Consider the following 25,048-nt stretch of genomic DNA (forward strand, 5'->3'; position numbering starts at 1 on the left):
GACCCCACTTATCAGACAGTTATCCCCGATCCTCTGCATAGGATAGAAATTGTAATGGAACAACCCCTTTAAATCTGCAGGTGTGAACATGTCATTATATGAGCCACCCTCGACTGCACCAATAGTTCACGAGAACATAAAGAGAAAATGACGAGATAACTGATGATTTTTATTTTTAGGGGAAATAATCTTTAAACATATGTTTCCATAGGGTCCGGCGTTTATATCACCCGGGGACAACTCATGAACTGCCACCTTTGCGCAGGAGTGAAACATAAGGTCCTATTAAGACGCCTCCTCGCCACATTTTTTGACCGGTAGGTTCCCGAGAAATGGATTCATTCCAAAAAAATGTGTTTGTATTCTGTATCCTACTACCATAAAATAAAAGTAAGCCTATCAGACAGTGGAAAATTCCAGGACAATTATCAGGACCATTCCAGCCAGTTCAGGACTGGTGGCAACTATGGATGACGTCAAATCTCATTTCTGGTAGCTCCACGAAAAAGTCTGATCGTAGACATGAAAAGACTTCACCTCTCCATTCGGTCCACCTTCCCCTGGTTGGTGGGTGTCGGAGAGATGGGACTTTGTTAGAAGCCTGTGGCAGTTATAGGGAAAGAGCTACAGCAGAAAGCTTGCCCCACGGGAAAGGACACCCTCTCTAAATCTAGCAGAATAATGGCAGCAATGAATGAGGAGATCTCTGGATCCATGTGAGGTCCGGGGCTGGTCCTAGCTTTGTTAGAAAGAGTTGGTCATGGACTGTATGTCTGATTTTCATTTTTTATATCAGTCATGGCAGGACCCCTTTAACAACAAACGTAAAGGGGTTATGCTAGATTATAAAAAAGAGCGCCACACCTGTCTTCAGGTTGTATCTGGTGTTGCAGCCCAACCCTATTTATTTCAATAGAGCTGCAATACCAGACACAACCTTTGGGCAGGGGTGGTGCTGCGTCTGAAAGAAACCCACTGTATCTTTCCCCAGACTTGTACAAGCCCTTTAAGAACATGTATATCAAAGTAATGTGCCCCGCTATGGACCGAGACTGTACAGCTCGGGGTTGTAGTCAAATAAAGGCGACAATCAGTCAGATGTGTTTTATTCTACATTACTTGTAGTCGGAGAAAAGCGTATCTGGAGTCACTGGCTCCATCGCGCTGTGTCCAATACGATTCTGGGATGCCCAACCTACGGCCCCCCAGCTGTTGCAAAACTGCAACTCCCAGCATGCCTGGACAACCTACAACTATTAGGGCATGCTGGGAGTTGTTGTTTCGCAATAACTGGAGGGCCACAGGTTTTTGCATCCCTATTTAGGAAAACCTCTGAAGGTACAATTAGCAGTGGCCTGAGCTGGACTCTTCCAGTGCTTAAAGGGGTGTTCCCATCTCAGACAATGTGGGCATTGTCTGATAGGTGTGCGTCCCACCTCTGGGACCGGCACCTACAACGAGAACGGAGCGGGGAAAGCTGTGGCTGGAGGACCCTGGATTTCCCGGGGTCCGTCCACCACCAAGCTCTGCTCCCATAGAAGTGAATGGGAGCGCATGCTCCCATTCATTTCTATGGGGCAGACGGAAATAGCCGAGCCAGCGTTCGGCTATTTTCGGGGGCCCCATAGAAATGAATGGAGGGTGGCTGCGCATGCGCATGGCGCCTTCCATTAATTTCCCCGCTCCGTTCTCATTGAAGGTGCGGGTCCTGCACCTATCAGACAAGGGGGACATATCCTAGCGATATGCCCCCCATTGTCTGAGACGGCAAGACCCCTTTAAGGGGTCACATTGGAGACAACCCCTTGTCAAAATCCCGATCCCGTTATACCTGGAAAACAGGGGATATTTTTCTGAGAAAGCTGTGGGCAGCCAGGCCTTTGCCTCTTCAGTGACCGCTATATAGTCCTCAGATGTAAAAGCTAGCCTTTACATTCTTAGGGCTGGCTCGCGCAACCTTATATTTGCGTGCGCATCCGTTCCGAATTTTGGCTGAATGGATGCGGACCCATTCGTTTCAATGGGGCCGCAGAAGATGCAAGCACCACCACGTGTGCTGTCCGCATTCGCACTTCCGTTCCAGTGGCCCCACAAAAAAGATGGAACATGTCCTATTCTTGTCCGCAATTGCATCATAGGGCTGGCGGTCCCATTCCTCAAAAAGCGGAGCGCACATGGCCGGTATCTGTGTTTTGTGCACCGCAAAAACGGATATGGTTGCCTGAATTAGCCCTTACTTGTATGCACCTTTCAGTTTCCTTCCTGGAAACCATCAATAAGCTGCTGTTAACAGAGCTAAACTGATTTGGGTTGTAAGCCTGACCAATTCACGTATGACTCAGACTATAGATCGTTATGTGTTTGTGAATGCTGTAGCTGTCTGCTCTGAGATGTGCAGATCCGTCAACTAACCTGCTTGTTGATGGGTTCTAAGCGCTGACGCACAATTAAAAAAAAAAAAAAAAAAAAGACTGTAAACTAAATTAGAGTTTTTCTCTTTTCAGGAACACCCTGGCTAATAGCTGCGGGACTGGCATCCGCTCCTCGACCAGCGACCCAAGCAGGAAACCTCTGGACAGCAGGGTTCTCAACGCTGTTAAGTGTAAGAGCACAATATCATTGCTGTATCTGTTGTGTGTGCAGAGATGGAGCAAGCTGAAGGGCTAGCACGCTCTGGACGAGCCATGCAGGACCCTGATTTATAATGGGGGCCAATTAAAGTTTGGTTAGTTGCCACGGCCCTGATGCAAGGATTGTCTAACTTCAGCAAACTAATGTATTGTTATTGTCCATATTGTCTCCTTTGCTGTCTGGATACATTTTTCTATCACATTATTCACTGCTCGTTTCCATGGGTTATGACCACCCTGAAATCCAGCAGAGGTGGTCATGCTTACACACTATAGGGAAAAAGTGCCGACCTCTTTGGTGAGCGGGTCAGTGGGAGCATGCGCAGCAGCTCACGTCCCGGCCGCCTCGTATCTGCGCTGCATGATGATTACCACTTGCTGAAGTGAGACAAACCCTTTGACATTTTAGAGGCGCTGCCGCGAATAACCTATGTATCAGATTTAAAGGGACGGTTGACTTATTTCTTGTCGTTTGTGTATGTATACAGGTTTTACATACATTAGTTTTATGCTCTGAACCGACCTATGGGACGCTTCTGGGTGATTGGCTGGCGTGATAAAGTGGATAGAATACTGTACTTTTTATCTAAAACTTCCCAATAGGCGTGCTTCTGCTGTGACTACAAGGGGAGGTGGACAGTGCATTGCAATAGCAGTGTATCCCTGCATTGGTTCCCTAGAAGAGCGCCTAGATGCCACCAGCTGGGGGAGACCCAGAAAGTGGGAGTAGTGCCGATTTCTACAGACATGACCCTTGGACCATGGGTCGTCTCGTCCACCCCTTAAACGTCTATCCCTTCATATTGTGGGAATGCCTTATCAGAGACTACCCTTTTCCAAAACTCAACCACTGGGGCAACCTCCTCGGGTCTCGTCCTCCAACCCCCAGGGCAAACCGCTGAGGAAGGTACAGCCAGACAGACGTTTTCTATGCAGTGACTGCAATCTACAGTAGTCCTCGAAGTATTTAATATATCAGCATTACATTCTTTTAGTTTCCAACCTGGAAACCGTCATGAAGTTGCTGTTAACGGAGCTAAACTGCTTAGTAACATGGACATAGGTCGATCCAGTTCAGCCTTGGCTGGGTTGTAAGCCAGATTGTCTCAAGTGTTATTTAGACTATTTGGCTGCTAGTAAATATCAGGCTTGTATATTAATGAGCGGTCTGCTTTGGAAACCATAATAAGATCCGTCAACTAACCTGCTTGTTGATGGTTTCCAAGTGGCAACGCCATTATTCCTGAAAACGTACTCTCTCAAAACTTCTGCTCCTAATAATTTTTGGGTGTATCGTCTTGTGTTGTTGCCGTGATTTAATTATTGTTCCGTCCTATTTTGATTTCTTTTTTTGTATTGTTTCTCTAGTATATTGTCAGAATTTTGCACCAAACTTTAAGGAGAGCGAGATGAATGTCATAGCGGCAGACATGTGCACCAACGCCCGCAGGGTGCGCAAGCGCTGGCTCCCCAAAATAAAGTCTATGTTGCCAGAGGGCGTGGAGATGTATCGCTCCGTCATGGGCGCCACAGCCGCTGGGGTGGCGCTAGAGTCCGATTTTCAACCAAGCCCGGCCCAGCCGTTCGAGCAACGGATCTATGCAGAGCGGAGAAGCGATTCTGGCGCCATAGTATCTTTGAGAACTAACACAGCAAACATTGACCTCACCAACAACTCCAACCCTTCCTTCGAACAGACCCAGGAGGCGGAAGGGGCAACAGGCTCTGTCATCCAGGAGGTAGGTGGCGCCGACCCATTGGTCTCGGATAACCAGAGCACACCGCCTCCCCAGTTTGAACAAAGCACCGGCTCGACTAGCAGGCCAGAAACCCCGGCGAGAAGACAAGACACCGCTTACAGCGGGACTTTATAAAAGAAAATGGAAGCGAGAAGACGGCCGAGCGTCCAGACGGTGACCTATAAGGGATGTGTAATATTAGCACCGCTTGCATGAATTACTAATACGAAACAAATGTGATCAGCCACTTACCCTCAGAACTGCTACTTTTGCCTGACTAAAATGTGATTTTTATTCTGCTTGTATTAAAAAAACAAAACACAAAAACTGAAAAAAAACACACACACAAAAAGCAAAATAAGAAAGAAAAAAAATTATCGCATTCGTTATACTGTAAATTACCAGGTCGGAAGCGGCCTCCTTAGATAAGAAGACAAAAAAAAAAACGGGCTCCTTTTTAAAAAACAAACAAAAAAACAGGACTTGCTCTAACGAAATGAATGCATCCATTAGTTTTTTCTCTTCCAGCCAGGTTGAACGATCTATCATTCAAAAGCACGTAAGAAAAAAGCAAAAAACTGAAAAAAAAACTATATAATCAGCGCCATTCATCTTTTCACGGGTAAAACAGATGTCACCGTCACTTGCATCTGTCATTCAAGGTAGAGGACCTAATGGGAAGCGGAGTCTACGGAACAAGACTAGGTGCCATAAGGAGGGTTTTTTTGTACAACGGAGATTATTGGGTTTCACTCATCACTTGGTTTCCTTTTTTGTTTTTTCTCTTGCATTAAGACTAATGTAACTGCTCGTGACAACTGACGATGCAATACGGCTTGTTTTATGGCGCATTTTACTTAAGTAGCCAATTGAATGAATGTAAAAGATGACGGCAGCAGGTGAAGAGTGTGTTTATCAGGTGGGAGGCAGTGACCTGATTACTAGCTACAGTAGGACAAGTCAAGGCTAGACTATTTTAGATTATGGCAATGATGATGACAGCATGAGATGAATGAGCTGATCTTGTAGAAGGCAGTGACCTGTCATTTCCATGTTTGTTAGTGAAGACAGGGTTAAATGCGATAAGATTAGTATGATGAAGTAGAGAAGGTTAGGAAATCCAATAAATGGTCAGATAACAGCAGGAGAGGAGTGAGCTGATCTTCAAAGAAGGCAGTGACCTGTCATGCCTATGTTCATTAGTGAAGACAGGGTTAAATGTGATAAGGTTAGTGTCATGAAGTAGGGATGGTCAGGATATCCAATAAACGGTCAGATGATAACAGCAGGAGATGAGGGAGCTGATCTTGTAGACGGCAGTGACCTATCATTCCCATGTTCGTTAGTTAAGACAGGGTTGAATGTGACTGTTGGCATGTCCAATAAATGGTCAGATGATAACCGCAGTAGATGAATGAGCTGATCTTATAGGAGGGGATATCCAAGAAATGGTCAGATGAGACAGCAGGAGATGAGTGAGCTGATCTTGCAGGAGGCAGTGACCTGCAGTCCTAATGATTACAAATGAGGACAGGATTTGTGTGTAAAAGTGGGAATGGATAGAGTATCCAGTAAATAGATTATGGGACTGGTTATTACAACAGCAGGAGATGAGTGAGCTGATTTTGTAGTAGGCATTCCCATGACTACTTGTGAGGACAGGGCATAATGGGACAACACTAGTGTCATGAAGTATGAAGGGAAGGATATCCAAGAAATGGTCAGATGATAGGAGTGATGACAGCAGCATGAGATGAGTGTGCTGATCTTGCAGTAGGCAGTGACCTAAGTGTTAGAGAAGGGCAGTATGTGATGGGGTATTCAAAAATCTTCAGGGGCAATGACAGCAAAAAGGAAGGTACTAAGTCACTAATATATTGGAGAAGAAAGAGAGGATCCAAGAAGAATTTTAGAGCAGTGTGAAAATATAGTGATGCCAAAAGCACCTCTCTGTATGAAATGAAATGTATAGTTTTCCTACAATAATATGCAATTTTGATAGATAAGATAGCATCAGTAGGCTATTTTCACATCCCAGTTGTTTTATTTCTGCATTTTAGGTACGTAAACAGCTGAAAAACACGGTTGGAGCTACACAGGATGCTGGTCAAATTAGACGGCAAATGTCACCATAGCTTCCATGAGCATATGATGGCTGTCAGACCGCTAAAGTACCAGTTGGGTTTGTTCCATTGGGCTGGTAGAGTTGGTCAAGAATATGGTTAGGCCCCACTCTGGGTTAATCATTTGGGGAATGTTGTCCAGGAATGTGTTGGAAGAACTTTAACCATATAAATGTGGATGATTTTTCTACAGGACTAAAATATCTGTAATAAGTGGTACCATGGAAGTAGTAAATGCGAAAGTTATCTTGAAAGAAAGGCCAAGGACATAATGTATAATACACAGTGAGGGTGATATGATATATAGGCAATGTCAACTTGTAGAGAATGGGAATGACCTTTGCCTCGTTTTCCTATTGTTTCTATGGAATCTTAAAGTTGTCCAAGGCAAACCTTTCCAACCATGCACAGTCAAAAATTGGCAGAATCATTAGGGAAAAATTTTTTTTTTTGCTGATCTCATAATAGACATCTTGACTTGGGGGTTCAATGGTCAATGAAAGTGTTGTTGTTGTAGGCCATGATTGGGGGGTTTATTACTTGATAATGGCTTGGTTGGAGCTTCTGGAACCAAGGTTGTAGGTCCAAAACTTTGAGTTCAAACCTTTGACTGTTCTCTTGGTAGTTCTTTTGATCTGTGCCAGGTTGTCTACTTGAGAAAGGTTGGTCTTTTTGAGCTTGTCCTATAGAAGTTGAACCTGCAAACAATGTTAAAAAAAAAAAAAGGTTTAAGTCGTCAACTTGTCAGGGTTTCAGGCTTAGCAATTGCTTAAAGGAAGTCTGTCATTAGGGACCTCTCTATTTAACCTCATAGACACATAGCTGTGCTTCACCTGATGATTAAAACGCTGTTTGTTTTTCTTTTGCTGATCTGAGGCTCCGTTCTAAAGTTCTGATACTTTTTCTTAATATGCAAATTAGGCCTTTGGTGCAATGAGGGTGTTACCCTTGTTCTTCCAAAGCTCCACCTCTTTCTGTGGCCAGCTCTTCCCTCCCTGCTTTGGCACTGCCTGTCCCCGTCAGTCAAAGCAGCCAAGGAGGGGCTGGCCACAGAAAGGAGCGGAGCTTAGATGCAACGATAACACCCTCATTGCACCAAAGACCTAATTTTATTGGTAAGAAAAAGTATCATATCTCGGGAACGAGGCCTCAGATCAACAAAATAAAAACCGTATTTTAATCAGGTGTACTATAGCTATGTGTCTATGCAAGGGAGGTCGCTGGTGACAGATTCCCTTTAGCTTATTGTTGTTATTACATATGCCTTTGTTTTTTAGTTTTTTACTATGCCTCACATATAAAGTAATCCTCAAAAGTTGGATGTTTATATCCAGGATGAAGTCAGAGGTAATCTACAGAACTTCTAAAAGAATAACATTTGAACCTTGCTAACGCAGCACCAGGCTATCCCAATATCCTCAAAATGGAGTGAGAGTACATTAATTTGTCATGTAAAAGCAGTTTATTGATTTATCAGTCCTAATGTATATTTTAGAAACTGACCCCCCCCCCCCTACACACACACACACACTTTCTGCCGTTGGATACCTCCCAAGCCTCGGCAAATTAATGTAGTCTGCCTTTGATGCATGCGTTTCCCAGAATCCTATGGGAGGTCTTCAGATGAAGGTAATATCAGGTCACCACATCAGGCTCTTCTCTTGTTGGATTGTGTTCAGTCAGATCGACATTAACGTAAAGCACTTTATCTAAAAATGTCGATGGGCTTCTTGAACCCAATGATAGATGGGTGACGGGATCCTCATGGGGAGGGGTGTTTATGCTAGGACAGACTATGCATTTCTGCATGGAATACATAGCTGATCAGGCAGAAGTAGCTAATTGTTGGGATGTTTTTATGGACCTGATGCAAGTTGGAAAATCATGTTAAAGGTACAACAGAACAGATGTTTGTGAAAGGGACCATAACACAAATTATCAGTCATTCACTGGAGATGAGAGTTTGTAAGACTTTAGGTCTTGGGCCATACTCAACCACGTGGGCACTTTTAACACCATTTATGATACAAGCTGGTTTGTTGACCCAACTAACAAACTACATAGGGCTTATCGGATCCTACTGGTCATTACGTGATAATGAGGACTATATGGGACTGGATTTTTGAGATATTTTATTACATAATTATAGCACTTGTTACCAGTCCATTCTAATATTCATTTATTTGGTTATTGTTTGCATGGTGTTCCTGAGGTTTGCTGGACCTATAGCTATGCAGGTGATCAGGACTCAAAAAACAGCCTTAGCATGGAAATAGTATGGCACCAGGTTCAAGATGTACAATTAGTGCCAAAATGGCCTCATCTTAGCTCATTAGTTTAACTCTAGAAAAACAATAAACCATAGTAGTCCCACTGTTGATGTCTGTTTCTTGGCTTCCTGATCTCTAATATTTCCCTATAAGGATCTGCCCAACCTTGTTACAAAATGTGCACAAATTAGAAAGGACCAAAATGCGTTGTGTATCCCAAACTTTAGACAAGCTAATGGGGGGGGGGGGGAAAGCCTCTTGTCTCGGGAGGTGAAACGCTTTGGGTTCCTTACGTTGAAGTCAATAAACTTATCTCTTATCTAATACAGGTACTTCCAGCAGCATAGTGTAGAGATGATTGTAGGCACAAATGACCAGATCTTAATATATATGTATGGAAAAATTGAAAAAAAATAAACAAGGTACCTTCTTGCACAGCGTACCTTGACAGTGGTATCTGCAGTGCAGGTATTAGTATAGCTCAAGATCAATAAGGTTAAACCAAAGCGGTATTAATCTGTAGTAATCTAAAGAATTAAAGCACTTATTATATTGGGTATGAAACGCGTGTGTGTTAGAAATGATCATGATCTGTGAATTAATGGAAGTTATATGGAAAGGTAATGAATGTAAAATACATGAGTTTATGTACGTTCTTTCAACCCCCAATTTCATCCGTACGATAAAGTAATGTTGGGGCCCTCAGGGGCCAGCGTAGAAAAAAAAAAAAGTTATCTTCTTGCACAGACTTGGTGAGAGAGAGGAAGGAGAACCTTCTATGGGGTATTGCTAGGCACCTTGCACAATGGGAGAGAAGAAGAGTATATATATATTTTTTTTATTTAGCTCATTTCTTCCTGTATATATTTTTGATTTTAGGAAAGCAGAATATGTAGGATAAAAATGTTTAAAAAAAAAAAATGTGAAAGGTATAGGACTTGCGGACGTGCGCAAGAAATTTGCACTAACGTTTATTGTGTGTCAAGGGTTAACGACGATTGGAAAAGCAGAGTGGAGAGGTGGCAACAAAAAAGTGGGTATCGAATGTACGGAGAAATGTGATTGTACAGGCTTTCCTGAGTGCCTTAGAGGATTCTTTTTTGCTAAAAATATGTGAAAAAAAAATGTGTAAAAAAACTAAACAAAACGAGTTCCTCTATGTCTGTGGGTGGAAGGTCAAATAATTCTTCCTAACGGGATTGAATAAACTTTATTAAATCCCTCTTGTTTACAACCGTTTGTTCGATGAGTGCTATTGGCTGTCTAGTCTTCGACGAAAAAGGTCTGCCTAATATGACGTTTGTTACCATTGCATGTTTTACTTTTTGGGTTTATTTGTTAGCGATATTAAAAGTATTTGCATGATGTAAAAGCACCTTTTTGTTCCTAGGTCTTGTGAAGATTTAGGATCTTTTAAAAGGGGTTTGGCGCCTTCAGATAACTTTAACTTGCGCATGGCGGCCTCCTGCAACTTTAACTGATTAGCTTGAGATGCGACACTTGCGCGGTGGAATCTCGCGCAGAGTGGTGATAGAAATAGCGAAACCATTATAGCCACGATAACCGATCCGAAAACAGACCCCTTTAAATTAGGGCAGTGCCAATTTTACTGCACGAATAATGCTAACGGAGCCCATCGGTTAACCTGCCTCTCAGACGCAACAAGAATGCCTATGGTTGGACCTGCCCTGCTGATTGGTCAAGAGAGTGTAAAGGGGAGGAGCTTCGTTGGCGCCGTAGTTTAAAGGGGTCTTTTCGGTGGCAAACTCCCTTCAATGTTTTCGATGAGGGTCTGTGCAAGCCAAAAATAATCTGAAGGTCAAAACCCCCTTTAAAGGGGAACTCTATATAATAGGTTTCGTTCCCCTTTACTGTCGAACTTTGATGGACGAAGCAAAAGCTGAAATTCTCGCTGTGTCTTCTTCTTCTTCTGAATTCCACACACATGTAATGACACTGTACTTTTTGTTTTTTTGTTTTTATGGTTACACTGCATTATTAAAGGGCACAGTGACCTCCAGTCTCACTTCGACGTGTTTCATTGTCCAGCAGTTACTTTTGTATCTGTAAAAAAATTGAAATTAACGCCATGAAATTGATCTGTTGGAAACCCTGTGGATCAGGCAGAGAAAGAAGGTCTCCATTTTTTATTTATTTTTTTCTTTCATTGCTTGCTCTCCAGAAAGGAACAAGGTCCTCATTGTTCTTTACAGAAGGCAAGCCACAGTGTGCCGGGTATGGCCGCTGCTCACAAGTCACGCTGTATGCCGACGAATGCTTTCCGATATTATGCAGATTATACATTCACTTTTTTTTTTAAAGAGAGTAATACCCTTTCCAACCTGTAGGGGTCACTATGTAAACATAATGGCGTCAATCACTTGTGTCGATGAGTTTTATTGAATTTTTACGCAAGCTATGAAACCAAAAAGACTCTGCCATAGACTGGTACCGGAGCACATTACCCCCGCCCGCCCCCTAACCCCCCAACAAAAAAAAGCTGACCACCTTGTAAGTTTAAAAAAAAATGTTTTTAATTTAAGTCACAATTTTGTTATGTGTTTTTCAGTCAGGATTCACTGGGATCTGGTCATGTTTGGTCCAGGTTTTCTCATCAGTTTAGAGCCAACCAGAGGTCTCAGCCAGACAGAGATTTTCTATGTAGCGGCCACTGCAGGGGGGATGTGGTATTGCATGACGTCCATTCCCTACAAGTCAACTGGAACAGAGTTTTCTGGTTCACAGCTTAGGAGGTCCCAAGCGAAGGATGTCCATATGTCCTAACAGGGCACATAGACAAGGGTTGTCTTCATTAGACAACCCCTTTAATAACGGAATCCATGTTAATAGTGTGAACATTTAACCCCCCCATTTCTAGCCTGTATAGTCAGTCTGGTGCAACCATGTGACCAGACAGTACGCCGGTATATCATGGCTCCGCGGCTTGTGTTGATCATTACCTAGACCCAACAACTGGGTGACTCCTTTTACCAAGTACCAAGGGCATTTATTCAGCATAAGAAGCCTTTTGTTTCCTGGTGAATCAACTACAACTCCCTCAATACCCTGCCAGCATGTGACAGTGAGAGCACGATGAGAGTCATAGCTGGTTGCAGACAAAAACATGTCCGCCAACGCTACACAAAAGCAAACCGTCATACGATACAAGGTTTATAGGGTGTATAACCTTCTATTAACCTTCTTCAGGTGGCCTATAATATATTGGTTTCTGTATACCACATGGTAGTAACCAATTGAGTCACTGCTTTCATTTTCCCACCTGCACTAGAAGATGGAATCTGATTGGTTGCTCGGAGCCACTGCTCAGCACGACCCTGAGTAACCAAACAAGTCATCTTGACCTGAGAAGATGTAGCTCAAAAAGGAGCCAGAACATCCAATATATTCAGTAAACCTTTCAAAAAGACCTATACAAACCCCAAAATATGGTGGTCTATTCCCTTTAAATAACCTTCCGCTCTAATTATCAAATATCCGCTGAGATGCCCTCTACTACAACATAGTATTAAAACAATTCACACCTGAAGCAATATGGCCACCATAACAGGTCCCTCAGACTCCTATCTACCTAGATATGGTGTAAAAACAGGGTGCCATCTATTGGATTACGCCCATCTTTCCCTTGTTAGGACATATTTATCATAGGGCCCACCAATGAGCCAAGGAGGAGAGTTGCTACCACATAGTGGAGAGCTTCATGATAGAAGCCCTTGAAGTAACTGGAGGACACCTCACTACTTTTTTCTTTTTTCCATCTGGAAATGCCCTTTAATGTGGACTCGACAGTGTTTGAGCTAACAGAACCCATTTACCTCCCCCACAAAAAAATTCCAACCTACATGGTCTAACGCAGTGGTGGTCAACTTCTGTAGTTTCACCACAAAGCTGGAGTACCACCTTGGTAACCCATTGTAATCAGTTTCTTCCATTCAAAGTGTTTTGCACACGACGGGCGATGGCACGAAACGCGTGGAATACTATTTTTAGCAACTAAAATGGCGCAAAGTTGTCTAAATATTTTGACTTGAAGACTTGGATGGCATCGGAGTCAAATAAAACATTAATCCTCTGGACACTGTGTTTAAGGAGGAAGGACAGAGCACATTGTGTTTTTTTTAGGGTTTGTTTAGGTTGGGCCCAGTACTGTATTTCATGACTGTTAGACTTCACCGATCCACTGCTGAGTTATTATTATCCAGTCTCCATTTGCCTTTTTTTTGCCTTTTTTTATGTTGTTTGTATTCCATCCACTGGTACGTATGTGCTGTTACTATGTATCGTTACGACTGTTATTTTTGTGACCATGGCTTTCCTAATATATCAAAACGAGGAGAAAAAAGTCCAACATTTCCAAAAATAAAACATTAAAATAAAAAACACCAGTCACAATGGTTTTTCATATCACGGGCGAGAGATTACGGCTTCATCTGACATGACAATTCATTGTAAGATGCTTTGTAAAATTCACATTTACAGAATAATAAAGTCGATTGAAATTACGCTTTTTTTTGGCTGGTGCTAAATGGTTTGTCGAAAGAAGGCAAGAAGTATGAGGTGCCGGGTACCTCGTGGCTCAGTGGGAGAACTAGCAAAGGGCATTTAGCTTGGGTTTTCCAGGATTATTTTTTTTTTTTACTGATGACCTATCCTCTGGTATCTGATTGTGGCGGTCGTCACTTGGCCTAGGAATAGCTGAGGAAAGGCCACGCACCAGTGCCTTCTCAAACAGCTAATCGGCGGGTGTCGCACCCCCACCGATCAGATACTGATGACCAATCTAGAGGATAGGTTATCAGTACAAAAAACATCTCAGAAAACCCCTTTTAAAGGAACCGTACACAAAAAAACTGATGCTTGTTGAGTGGCCTGAGGGGGCGGCATATGATACTAGAAAATCAAAGAGAATGTGTCATGCTCCTCCCCTGCTCGCATCAGCAGCTCTGTTTTGCCCAGAGTGTTTCCTTAAAGGTACTCTCCACAAAACAAATGCATTCTATTGGGTTTAGTGCAGACCTGAGGAGGCGGAGTATGACTATTCTTTGCGTCCCTGTGTCGTGCTCCACCCATTTCAGGTCCTGCACTAGCATTAACCTACATTATAACTGTTATGCCCAGAGTGTTTTCTCAAAGGTACAACTCATACATGGTGTTACGCTTGGTGCAGGGTCGGAGGCGGCGGCGCCTGACTTATCTCATTGGTATTCTGCGAGCGCCTGTGTAATGCTCCACCCCTTTAAGGTTCTGCACTAGCAGGCACGTACATAGAAATCACTGAGCCCCATACCAAGAATCTAAATTGGGCCTCCATGCCCCATTCATAGCTCCTCCCACTACCCGTTCCTGGCCAATATATATAGCAGTGTACTGATATGGGAGGTATAAATTACAGCTCGTACCTTGTATATCAGTACACTGCTGTATATACTATATACCTGTACACACTGCATCTATTCTACCTTGTACCTCACATATCAGTAAACTGCTGTATATACTATATACCTGTACACACTGCATCTATTATACCTTGTACCTCACATGTCAGTACACGGCTGTATATACTATATACCTGTACACACTGCATCTATTATACCTTGTACCTCACATGTCAGTACACGGCTGTATATACTATATATCTGTATACACTACATATATTGTACCTCACATGTCAGTACACGGCTGTATATACTATATACCTGTACACACTGCATCTATTATACCTTGTACCTCACATGTCAGTACACTGCTGTATATACTGTATATCTGTACACACTGCATCTATTATACCTTGTACCTCACATGTCAGTACACGGCTGTATATACTATATACCTGTACACACTGCATCTATTATACCTTGTACCTCACATGTCAGTACACTGCTGTATATACTGTATATCTGTGCACACTGCATCTATTATACCTTGTACCTCACATGTCAGTACACGGCTGTATATACTATATATCTGTATACACTACATATATTGTACCTCACATGTCAGTACACTGCTGTATATACTATATGTCTTAGCACACAATCTATTGTACCTTGTACCTCACATGTCAGTACACTGCTGTATATACTATATACCTGTACACACTGCATCTATTATACCTTGTACCTCACATGTCAGTACACTGCTGTATATACTATATACCTGTACACACTGCATCTATTATACCTTGTACCTCACATGTCAGTACACTGCTGTATATACTGTATATCTGTACACACTGCATCTATTGTACCTCACATGTCAGTACACTGCTGTATATACTGTATATCTGTACACACTGCATCTATTATACCTTGTACCTCACATGTCAGTACACGGCTGTATATACTATATACCTGTACACACTGCATCTATTATACCTTGTACCTCACATGTCAGTACACTGCTGTATATACTATATACCTGTACACACTGCATCTATTATACCTTGTACCTCACATGTCAGTACACTGCTGTATATACTATATACCTGTACACACTGCATCTATTATACCTTGTACCTCACATGTCAGTACACGGCTGTATATACTATATACCTGTACACACTGCATCTATTATACCTTGTACCTCACATGTCAGTACACTGCTGTATATACTATATACCTGTACACACTGCATCTATTATACCTTGTACCTCACATGTCAGTACACTGCTGTATATACTGTATATCTGTACACACTGCATCTATTATACCTTGTACCTCACATGTCAGTACACTGCTGTATATACTATATATCTGTATACACTACATATATTGTACCTCACATGTCAGTACACGGCTGTATATACTATATATCTGTACACACTACATATATTGTACCTCACATGTCAGTACACTGCTGTATATACTATATATCTGTATACACTACATATATTGTACCTCACATGTCAGTACACTGCTGGATGTACTATATATCTGTATACACTACATATATTGTACCTCACATGTCAGTACACTGCTGTATATACTATATATCTGTACACACTGCATCTATTATACCTTGTACCTCACATGTCAGTACACTGCTGTATATACTATATATCTGTATACACTACATATATTGTACCTCACATGTCAGTACACGGCTGTATATACTATATATCTGTACACACTACATATATTGTACCTCACATGTCAGTACACTGCTGTATATACTATATATCTGTATACACTACATATATTGTACCTCACATGTCAGTACACTGCTGGATGTACTATATATCTGTACACACTACATATATTGTACCTCACATGTCAGTACACGGCTGTATATACTATATATCTGTATACACTACATATATTGTACCTCACATGTCAGTACACGGCTGTATATACTATATATCTGTACACACTACATATATTGTACCTCACATGTCAGTACACTGCTGTATATACTATATATCTGTATACACTACATATATTGTACCTCACATGTCAGTACACTGCTGTATATACTATATGTCTTAGCACACAATCTATTGTACCTTGTACCTCACATTTCAGTACACTGCTGGGTATACTACATACCCAGTGTCCAGTGGCGTACTTCCAATAGAGGCAGACCGTGCAGCTGCTATGGGACCCATGGGCAAAGGTGTCCCCGGTGAACCAAATGCCCCCCCCCCTCTTAATTACACTAATTTCTGTCGAGCTCCAGTATATTATCCCTATCATCAATGGAGTAAGGTAAAGGACTTGTGAAAGGACCTCACTTAGGCTACATGCACACGACTATATGTGTTTTGCGGTCTGCAAAAAAAATAAAAAGGGGGGGACGTTCCGTATGGCATCTGTTTTTTTTTGGGCGGATCCATTGTACTAATGCCTATCCTTGTCCGCAAACTAGAAAAAAATAGGACATGCACTATTTTTTTTGCGGAGCAACGGAACGGACATACTGATGCGGACAGCACACTGTGTGCTGTCCACGTTTTTTGCGGACCCTATCCGTTTTTTGCGGACCCTATCCGCAAAAAAAACGGATTGGACACGGAAACAAAATACGGTCGTGTGCATGAGGCCTTATGGGGTGCAAATGAAGAGAAAAGAGGAAGACCTCCTCTTACCACTCCATTCTAGTCTCGGTGGAGAGCTCATCCTGCAGTTCTTTTCCATGCTGTTGGGGGTTGAAGGACCTTTAAAGATGTTCTGTGCAGTTCCTTTAGTAGATGTACAGGACTTGTGATGATGTCATCATAGGTCCTGGCTGATGCTCCTATCTAATCTGGGAACTACACCATTCTTTGTGCAGTTCCTTTACTAGATGTACAGGACTTGTGGGACCTTTAGCTTTCTCCACTGATGATGGGGTAATAAACTGGAGCAGGACAGTAATGAGTGTAATTATGAGGTGGGGTATTTGGCTCGCTGTGCCTGGTCGGTCTCCATTAGAGGTCCACCACTGTGTACTAGGCTTAACCTACAGTTTTCCAGTTTTGCACAGAATGTTTCCTCAAAGGTGCCTTCCACAAGACTGTTGTGTTAGGTGCAGGGTCTGAGAAGTAGGAGAATGACTCCTTTCTTTGGTGCTCTTTTGAGTCCCTGTGTCATGCTCCACCCCTTCAGGTCATGCACTTGGCATAAGACAGTGTATCAGTTCTGCCCAAGGTGTTTCTTTAAAGGGGAATCTCTACTTTCATGGGATTATACCCACAGAAACAAATGCTCTGAGAACGTCCAGGTGTAGGGGATTCTTCGTATAGCAGTTGGCAACACTAATTTTTATATTCTTCTGAGGAAGTACGTGCATTTGGATGCACCAGGTAGTCTACCTTCAGCACTGTGTATAAAAGCAGGCAAATATAGATATAATCTACATAGAGTATGGTAGCTATAACTTCATTGCATGGTTTATCTTGTACTGATCCTGATTTAGAGTCTTAGACTCCAGAGCTGCATTCACAATTCTGTTGGTTGTCATTAAAAACAAGTCAGGATGTTTGTAGTCAGACACACCCCAAACAGACAACCAACTGGAAAAAGGGTATAAACCACAGTGTGGTGGAAGTATATAACCAACTGAGAGTATAACACCACACATGAAATATAAAAACATGAAAACCAATAAAATATCATTACATAAAATGCAGTATGCGAAGCCCTCCCACCACTACATGTGCAACCCCTCACCACATAACCCCTATAATAACATAATACAATGACACCCAGACATTATTGTAAATGCCCCAAATAAATAATAAATTAATGATGGTAAAATAATTCTGCGGCACTATACAAACATCAAATCGCCTCCTGGTGATGGCCCAAATTGGCAATAAATAATGGTAATAGCACAGTAATTGGAGCAACACAAAGTGGTGTGGGGTCATTCACTCATGTGACATGAATACATAAAGTGGCATGCTAAACACGCACATATAATGTATAGCACATGAAATTACTATCAAAACAGCAAGGTGTGGTGAAGGACAGACCCAGAGTAGGGGGGAGCGCCGCCACCCCGACGTACGTTTAGCCCAGCTTCTTCCTGGGGGCGTCCAATTACTGTGCTATTCACATTATTTATTGCCAATTTGGGCTATCACCAGGAGGCGATTGGAGGTTTGTATAGTGGTGCAGAATTATTTTACTATTATCATCAATTTATAATGTATTAGGAGCCTTTACAATTATGGCTGGGTATCATTGTATTATGTTATTATAGGGGTTGCACTTGTAGTAGTGGTGGGAGGGCTTCACATATTGGGAGTCCATACTGCATTTTATGTAATTATATTTAGTTTTTTATGATATAATAAAGAATGTATTTATATTTCATGTGTGGTGTTATACTTTCGGTTGGACACCCCAAACAGACTAGTTGATCTCTTATGGTGCAGACAATGACCGATCTCCCTACATCAGATGACTGTACGGTGCCTTGTGTAGATGTTTTACTTCCCGGAAAACAAGTCTCTGGAATCTACTCTGTACGCTCACTGGCCTAGCAGGGAATGCTAGGAGATTTCAGCTCTGGAATTTAATACAGGCTTGTAACTCAGACGTGACCAGTCAGTTCTTATGTAAAGGACACCTCCGTTATAATGCAACTTTACCTTGACTTCAATGACTACCATGGAGGCCCACCATGCCATGTGGTCTTCCTTGAGAGAAGAAGTCCACTCTAAATGAGCTTCTTGTCTACTTCTTCAGTTTAGTCTTTTTTTTTTATTTGCTCCAAGCCTGAAGCTTCATGTGCCCAAATGTTGCCTTCCCAACTGAACACACCATGGTGGTCTCCTTCTTCTCGGTTCGCCTGCCCTATAGAAGTCATCTATGTAAAGTTCCTCAATCTTCATATATTGGCTCTACCACTGAACCAAAGGTTCATGCCAGGGCTTTAGGATCCCCACCTTCAGGTCCTTGAGTTGCTCATGGATGTGTCCCCACCAATACCGTGAGACGCCCTGTGAATTGCACCCTTGTACACTATTGTGCCTTCAAATGTATGTTAAAAAAAAACTCTTCTCCGCTAGTTAATGTGTTACTGAGATTCACACATGAGCTGGATTTCACACAGTGATAACACGGGTATCGTGACAGGGCCTCACGTAACAGGACATTCTTCAAATACAGACAGTTTATGGTTTTGTTTGCACAGGTGACTAAACTTGATTGTATGACACAGCAGAAATGGAGACCAGTTTGTGCAATAACAGTAAAACATGCTGAGTGATATGCGAAGGAGCATAGCTAGGGAGGAACTGCACCTTTGATGGGGTACCAGGGGGAAAGAATGCCAACTAGTCCCAGGCCAAGATCGCAAACTGAATCTTTGTCCAAAGTAAAGGAACAGCCTCACAACATTTATGGATCTGGACAACCCTTCTACGCTATAGATCCATGGAGCAGGAGTGGCAGGAGAACATCAATGCCACCCCCAATTTACTCCTGCTTCCATCACCTGGGCCTTCAAAAGTCAAGTCATGGTGTAGCACTACCTAGTACGCAGCAGGATGGCTCTAGGGTTGTGTCATGGCGCTGGTTAGAGAAGGGTAGATAAGGATGGCCATTGGATGGGATCCTGTTTCATTTAGTATGTTTTTTGTTTTCTTTGTACATCCCAGAGAAAGGGGGGTCAGATATTAAAGTGAAGGTTGACCTTGAACCTATAGGTTTATCTTACCTAAGGGCAGCACCAGAGAAATTAAATTCCTTGTGGTTCCCCTTTCCCCAAAATACGTGTATAGGTTCAGGTGAGAACAAAGGTGGTTCCTCAAAGCATCCAGTCAGACTTGATCTTCATTTTGCCACTGTTGCAAAATGGGTACAAGCACCAGACTGGTTGGCCTTGCCCATCGCGTTGTTCCGAGGCAGTCCTTTCTACAGCAGGATTATGTAGACAGGAGGATATTTTTTTTGTGCGCTCCCTGGTTCCTTTCATTTCCTTGTCTCCACGTCAGCTGCCAGGACAAAAAGGCTCGGCATGAAACTAAATCTTAATTAGCCTAATAGCGTACCGGCCATTAGCAACACTTGATATGTACCTGGCAAAGTGTTGTGTTGTGTCTGGTTTGTGACATGAAAGTAATATAGATGTGTGGGATAAGCGTATTGCGGGCGCCAAGTTGGCTTCTCTTACCAAAGTTCCATTTTATTCTGTCAGCAGCTTCCAGCATTTCCATGAATCATTTTGACTATTCAGCTGTACCCGCCGCTGGCATATACAGTACACAGCACACTGTTCGTATACAATCGTGACAAGCTACTGTTTCCTGTATGAAAGATATAAATGATGTGAGTCACCGATCCATGACTCTACATCAAGGAAGTGGGTAACCTATGAGCTATCGTAGTATAGGGCAAGGCCTATAGGATATGGTTGCTGCAGTTATGTCTACAGTGGGCACGACTGGTCATGGGTAATTTATCCATGTGTAAAGAGTAGTGATGGCAATCTGGCTACCCAAACTATAGGTATCTGCTTCATGTGTCAACCAAGTAGAGGCAGCAAGGAAGAAAGAAAGGCAAGAACTGTAGCCTACAAAAGAGTTGCACCATGGGACTTTGAGGGTCTTCATGGCAGGTATTAGTGCTGCAAACCCAATCTGAGAAAGTGTGTTAGGAACCAATTGAGGATCTAATATAACTGAATAGGTCTCAGGCTGAGGAGCTTGTTGGTGGTGCCAAGGACTAGGTAGACAGAGTGCTCTTCAAATTTGTTTCAGGCTCAGCAGTGGAGGTCTCAAGGACGGTGTTGATCGCCCATTGTTGTGTGATTTGGGGGAAGCCATCGGCAAAGATCATTCAGACGGTCAACTACAAGAAGAACATCTGCCGAAGTAACATCAATAGAAGACCTGAAGCCGACCTGAATTATTAGGGGCTTCCTTACCAGTGCAGGAATGAGTGGCATTGGCTGATCCTGACAAACGGAGACTGGCATTTAACGATAACACCACTAGAAATGGTACGTGACTTGGAAGCTGGGATGCCCAGCTAAGGTTCCTTACTCCTAAAAGATGTTCACTGTATTTAGCATTAGTTAGGTTCCTAGCTGTTGTGTCTTGACTCTGTTCAACACAGTCAATAACTTCAGGGGGTAGTGTGATGAACAACCAGATGCCCACTGCTTAAAGTTCTCCAGTGTCTCTGGAACACGCGGCCCTTTATAGAAATGCCTATTCTTGTCCGCAAAGAATAGGACATGTTATTTTTTTTTTTTGCGGAGCCACGGAACGGAGCAACGGATGCGGACAGCACACGGAGTGCTGTCCGCATCTTTTGCGGAATCATTAAAGTGAATGGGTCCGCATCCTATCCGCAAAAACTGCGGCTCGGATGCGGACCAGAACAACGGTCGTGTGCATGAGGCCTAAGGGTCCATTCAGATGTCCACAAAATGGGTCTGCATCCTTTCCGCAATTTTGCAGAACAGGTGCGGAACCATTCATTTTCAATGGGGCCGGAATGTGCTGTCTGCGTCCGCATTTGCGAATCCGCACTTCCATTCCGCAAAAACGAATAGAACAAGTCCTCTTCCTGTCCGCAATTGCAGGACAAGAAAGGACATTTTCTATAAGAGTGCCGGCGATGTGAGGTCTGCAAAATGCGGGAATGCCCATTGCCGATGTCCGCGTTTTGGGGATCCGCAAAACACATACGGACGTGTGAATGGACCCTTAGAGTGATTTAGTTGTTTAGTTACCAAATGGTCTTGGTATCTTTATATTGTAATGTTGTAGTTTAGGCAATTGTAACTATTATTGTGTACAAGTCTCTCTGTATGTGTTATATATTTATGTTCCTTTAAACTTCCATATTTACTCATCGATAATAATAATTGTAATTACATTTCCTCCCTGTACAATATACGTATTTTATAATTTCACTCTTGTCTCATTTATTACACTTAAAGAATCAGACCCAGTAAGAGGGTACAATATATAGAATATATATTAAGATATGTAATAATTTCTTATACAGTTACCGTCCACTGTCTGCCTCCGCCTCTAGGTGGCGCCATCCATGATCAGACCTTTCATCGCCCGTTCCTTGCTCCTTCTGCAACGGACAATTTTATCCTCTTAAGTCTTCTTCATTAATGATAAATACATCTGGCGCCGGCGGCGTGCCACCGCCCGCTCTCCGAATGTCATTACATTTGTTCAGCGCTTTAAATATGGACATAGGATAATTTATCTGCTCCCTGCCTGAATTTGTCTCTTCTTAGCTCTATTTCTGGGCCCTGGCAAGGGCGAGAGGAAGCGGCGATAACGAGGGAAGCATGTCATTTCCACATCTCTCTTAATCTGTTGCTTTCTTTGACTTTTCCTAAAACGCGTGGAGTTGTCTTCCTTTACATTACTAAAAAAAAAAAAAAAAATTCCATTCCGGGCCTCATTTACTCCCAACTCAATAAAAGCCAAGAGTGAATGCAAAATGCCAACGTATACAACTATGGCGAATATTTCCCCGGTCTGATTTATCCTAAATGGCTTGTTATAATAATCAGACTTTGCCGCCGTAGCGACGCGTTTCTTGCCGACTCAGTATTTTCCTGCAAAACGACGCTAAAGCTTTTCACTATTTCAACATGATTACTTATAAACAGCATTTCCAAAATTAGTGCTTTGTTGTACGCGTGGGGCGGGGGATTACGAGCCGCGAAGTGGAGTGGGAAGATAAATGGCTTATTTGAGGAGGTAGAGCTATTGCGCTATAATGCGGCGGGTGAAAACAACCTCTTTTAATAGCTGTATTATGTTTCATTATAATGTAAAGCTATTAGGTTTTTTACACATTTATTTTGCTGCATAGATTTGTTAGCCGGGGCCCCCGGACGAGCGCTCGCTTTCTATAGGAGGCCTGGTGGCTTTTATATGATGAGGGTTTTTTTTGCATTTTATTTTTTTTTTCGTCATCAGGAAAACGGATGGATCGCAGACCCGATGGGTTTTTAAGCAAGGGAGGTAAATCATGAAACGTTTGCAGCTTTCAGAGGCGCGCGGCCTGTCAACATCAATTGTGGACTTCCTGGCATTTGCATTCTGCAGTCTTTTGTTTGCCTTCTTGCACATAGAAGTAATTGAATCAGCAGAAAACTCCAAATGTCCTCGTGTTCCTTTTCGCTGGCTGTCTGAACTGAGTTGTTATCTCTCGCCGACCTGCACATTACCGAGGCTTGCTGCTCAGAACAAGGAGCTTTTAACTGTTGCGCGCCTGAGTTGCTCTTGCGTCGGCCACGGATGCAAAGATTCGGCCCGTTCTATGGGACCTCTAGGCTCTCCTAGTGGAAACATTTCTTAGAACTTTGCGTTCTTCCTCCTGGAAATGTAGGAATAAACATTTGGGCAACTGGGTGTTGGCGTTCCCCTTGTCAAGCTGGTGTGCCCCTGCAAACACTGACACTGTACAGTCAGTGCTGACCACACTCTATGGGGAATGGTGATACCAGGTTGTCAATTGGTTCCTAAAGTTCCAGCAGGAATACCAACGGAACATCATTTTTTTTAAGACATATCTGGGGAATATAAGTATGTGATAAAACAGACGTCAGGAGAGGTGAAGACTGGATCCACCAGAGGGCCCAGGCTCTGATACCATAGTGGGCCCCGAAGGTCTGCCAATGGAACCAGTCACTTGGCACTAGGGTCTGTTCATTTGAATGAAAACCTAATACACTTTATTGATGATGTAAGGGATGGGCCCCAAGAGTTATTTCCTCTGGTGGGCCCCAGGAACCCCAGGTCTGATGCTGTGTGACCGTTCCTTTTTACTACACCATACGCAAGAGCTGACAGGCCCTCTTTAAAGGGCGATCACAAGGAGCAGTGGTGTGATCACCGCTCCAGTCACTGTCTATGCGACCACAGAGCAGAATGGTCCATTTCTGCCAGTTCCATAGAAGTGACTGGAGAGGTAGTTCACGTGCATCTATATTATTATTATTTTATAAATGTATTATTTATATTTCCTTTGATGCAGGGCATGTTCTTGTGATCCCTGGGGGTCTGACATTCATCACCTCTCCAACATAAACGCTGTTTATGAGCCAACCCCTGAGTTGCTGTAAGTGTATCGGACTTTACTATTTTTTTTCTGCCAGTTTATTCATGAACCAGTAAGTCCTGGAGGAATGCTGTTTAGCATTTAGGAAGCCGTCATGGTGCATGGAATAGTTGGAGAACAAAAAAATGATTTTTAAAAACATGATCGTCATGAGTAAATGACAAGGCATCTAAAACTGCAATCATGAGGCCCCTTTAACATGCACACAAGGAGTGGACATACTCGGGTGTGGCAGCTTGGTCCCATCCCCTTTGCTACAAGACCGCATTAAAAATGTAATTTTTAGCAAGTGCATACGGAATTAGCTCAGAAGATGTGGCGAACGAAACCAACATCTTGTCCACCTGTATTGAGTGGCAAAAGTAGCTCCAGGGATCCTTACTATGGCGTCACCTCTCTTCCAGTAGGAACCTTTTCCATTCATATAGTGATGGTATAGGGTATATGCCATGCCTGCATGTCCGCACTCATTTTGTCATCATGGGGGGTGGGTGGACAATTTATCGGATTTACCATCACCTGAGATATCTTTGCATCTATGGCTGGTTTATTGGGAGCCGGTTCTGCGCTTGATAGGGGCAATGCCAGCTGAACTCTTCCCTGTATAGCCCCAATCGTTACTGTACACAGCCATCTGGCACATCATCGTGGAAGAAGTGGCGTGTCTGCCATCCAGATGGGCCGTAATAAACGGTCTGTCCAGAGATGGGGCACTAAAGTGGAGTATGGCCACATGGCACA

The 25,048-nt window shown here is 42.9% G+C and overlaps 1 protein-coding gene and 1 long non-coding RNA gene across 11 annotated transcripts in view; one reads left to right on the plus strand and one right to left on the minus strand.

Annotated features, from left to right (window-relative positions):
- The window catches only part of NACC2 (NACC family member 2), a 129,269-nt gene extending 115,986 nt beyond the window's left edge, over positions 1–13,283 (plus strand). For all 10 annotated transcript variants that reach the window (XM_044268744.1, XM_044268745.1, XM_044268746.1 and 7 more), the window contains 3 exons: positions 212–317; positions 2,505–2,602; positions 3,999–13,283. In XM_044268744.1, coding sequence (XP_044124679.1) covers positions 212–317; positions 2,505–2,602; positions 3,999–4,504 — 710 coding nt within the window. In that variant the 3' untranslated portion in view covers positions 4,505–13,283. The remainder of the gene's footprint in view (positions 1–211; positions 318–2,504; positions 2,603–3,998) is intronic.
- Positions 6,689–22,429, minus strand: LOC122919621. The gene is made up of 2 exons (XR_006386812.1): positions 22,227–22,429; positions 6,689–7,190 (listed from the first exon to the last, which is right to left on the minus strand). It is a non-coding gene; the product is annotated as an uncharacterized LOC122919621 (long non-coding RNA).
- Between the last annotated feature and the right edge of the window lie 2,619 nt (positions 22,430–25,048).

Source organism: Bufo gargarizans, chromosome 9 (genome assembly GCF_014858855.1).
Source record: "Bufo gargarizans isolate SCDJY-AF-19 chromosome 9, ASM1485885v1, whole genome shotgun sequence".
Taxonomy (NCBI): Eukaryota; Metazoa; Chordata; class Amphibia; order Anura; family Bufonidae; genus Bufo; species Bufo gargarizans.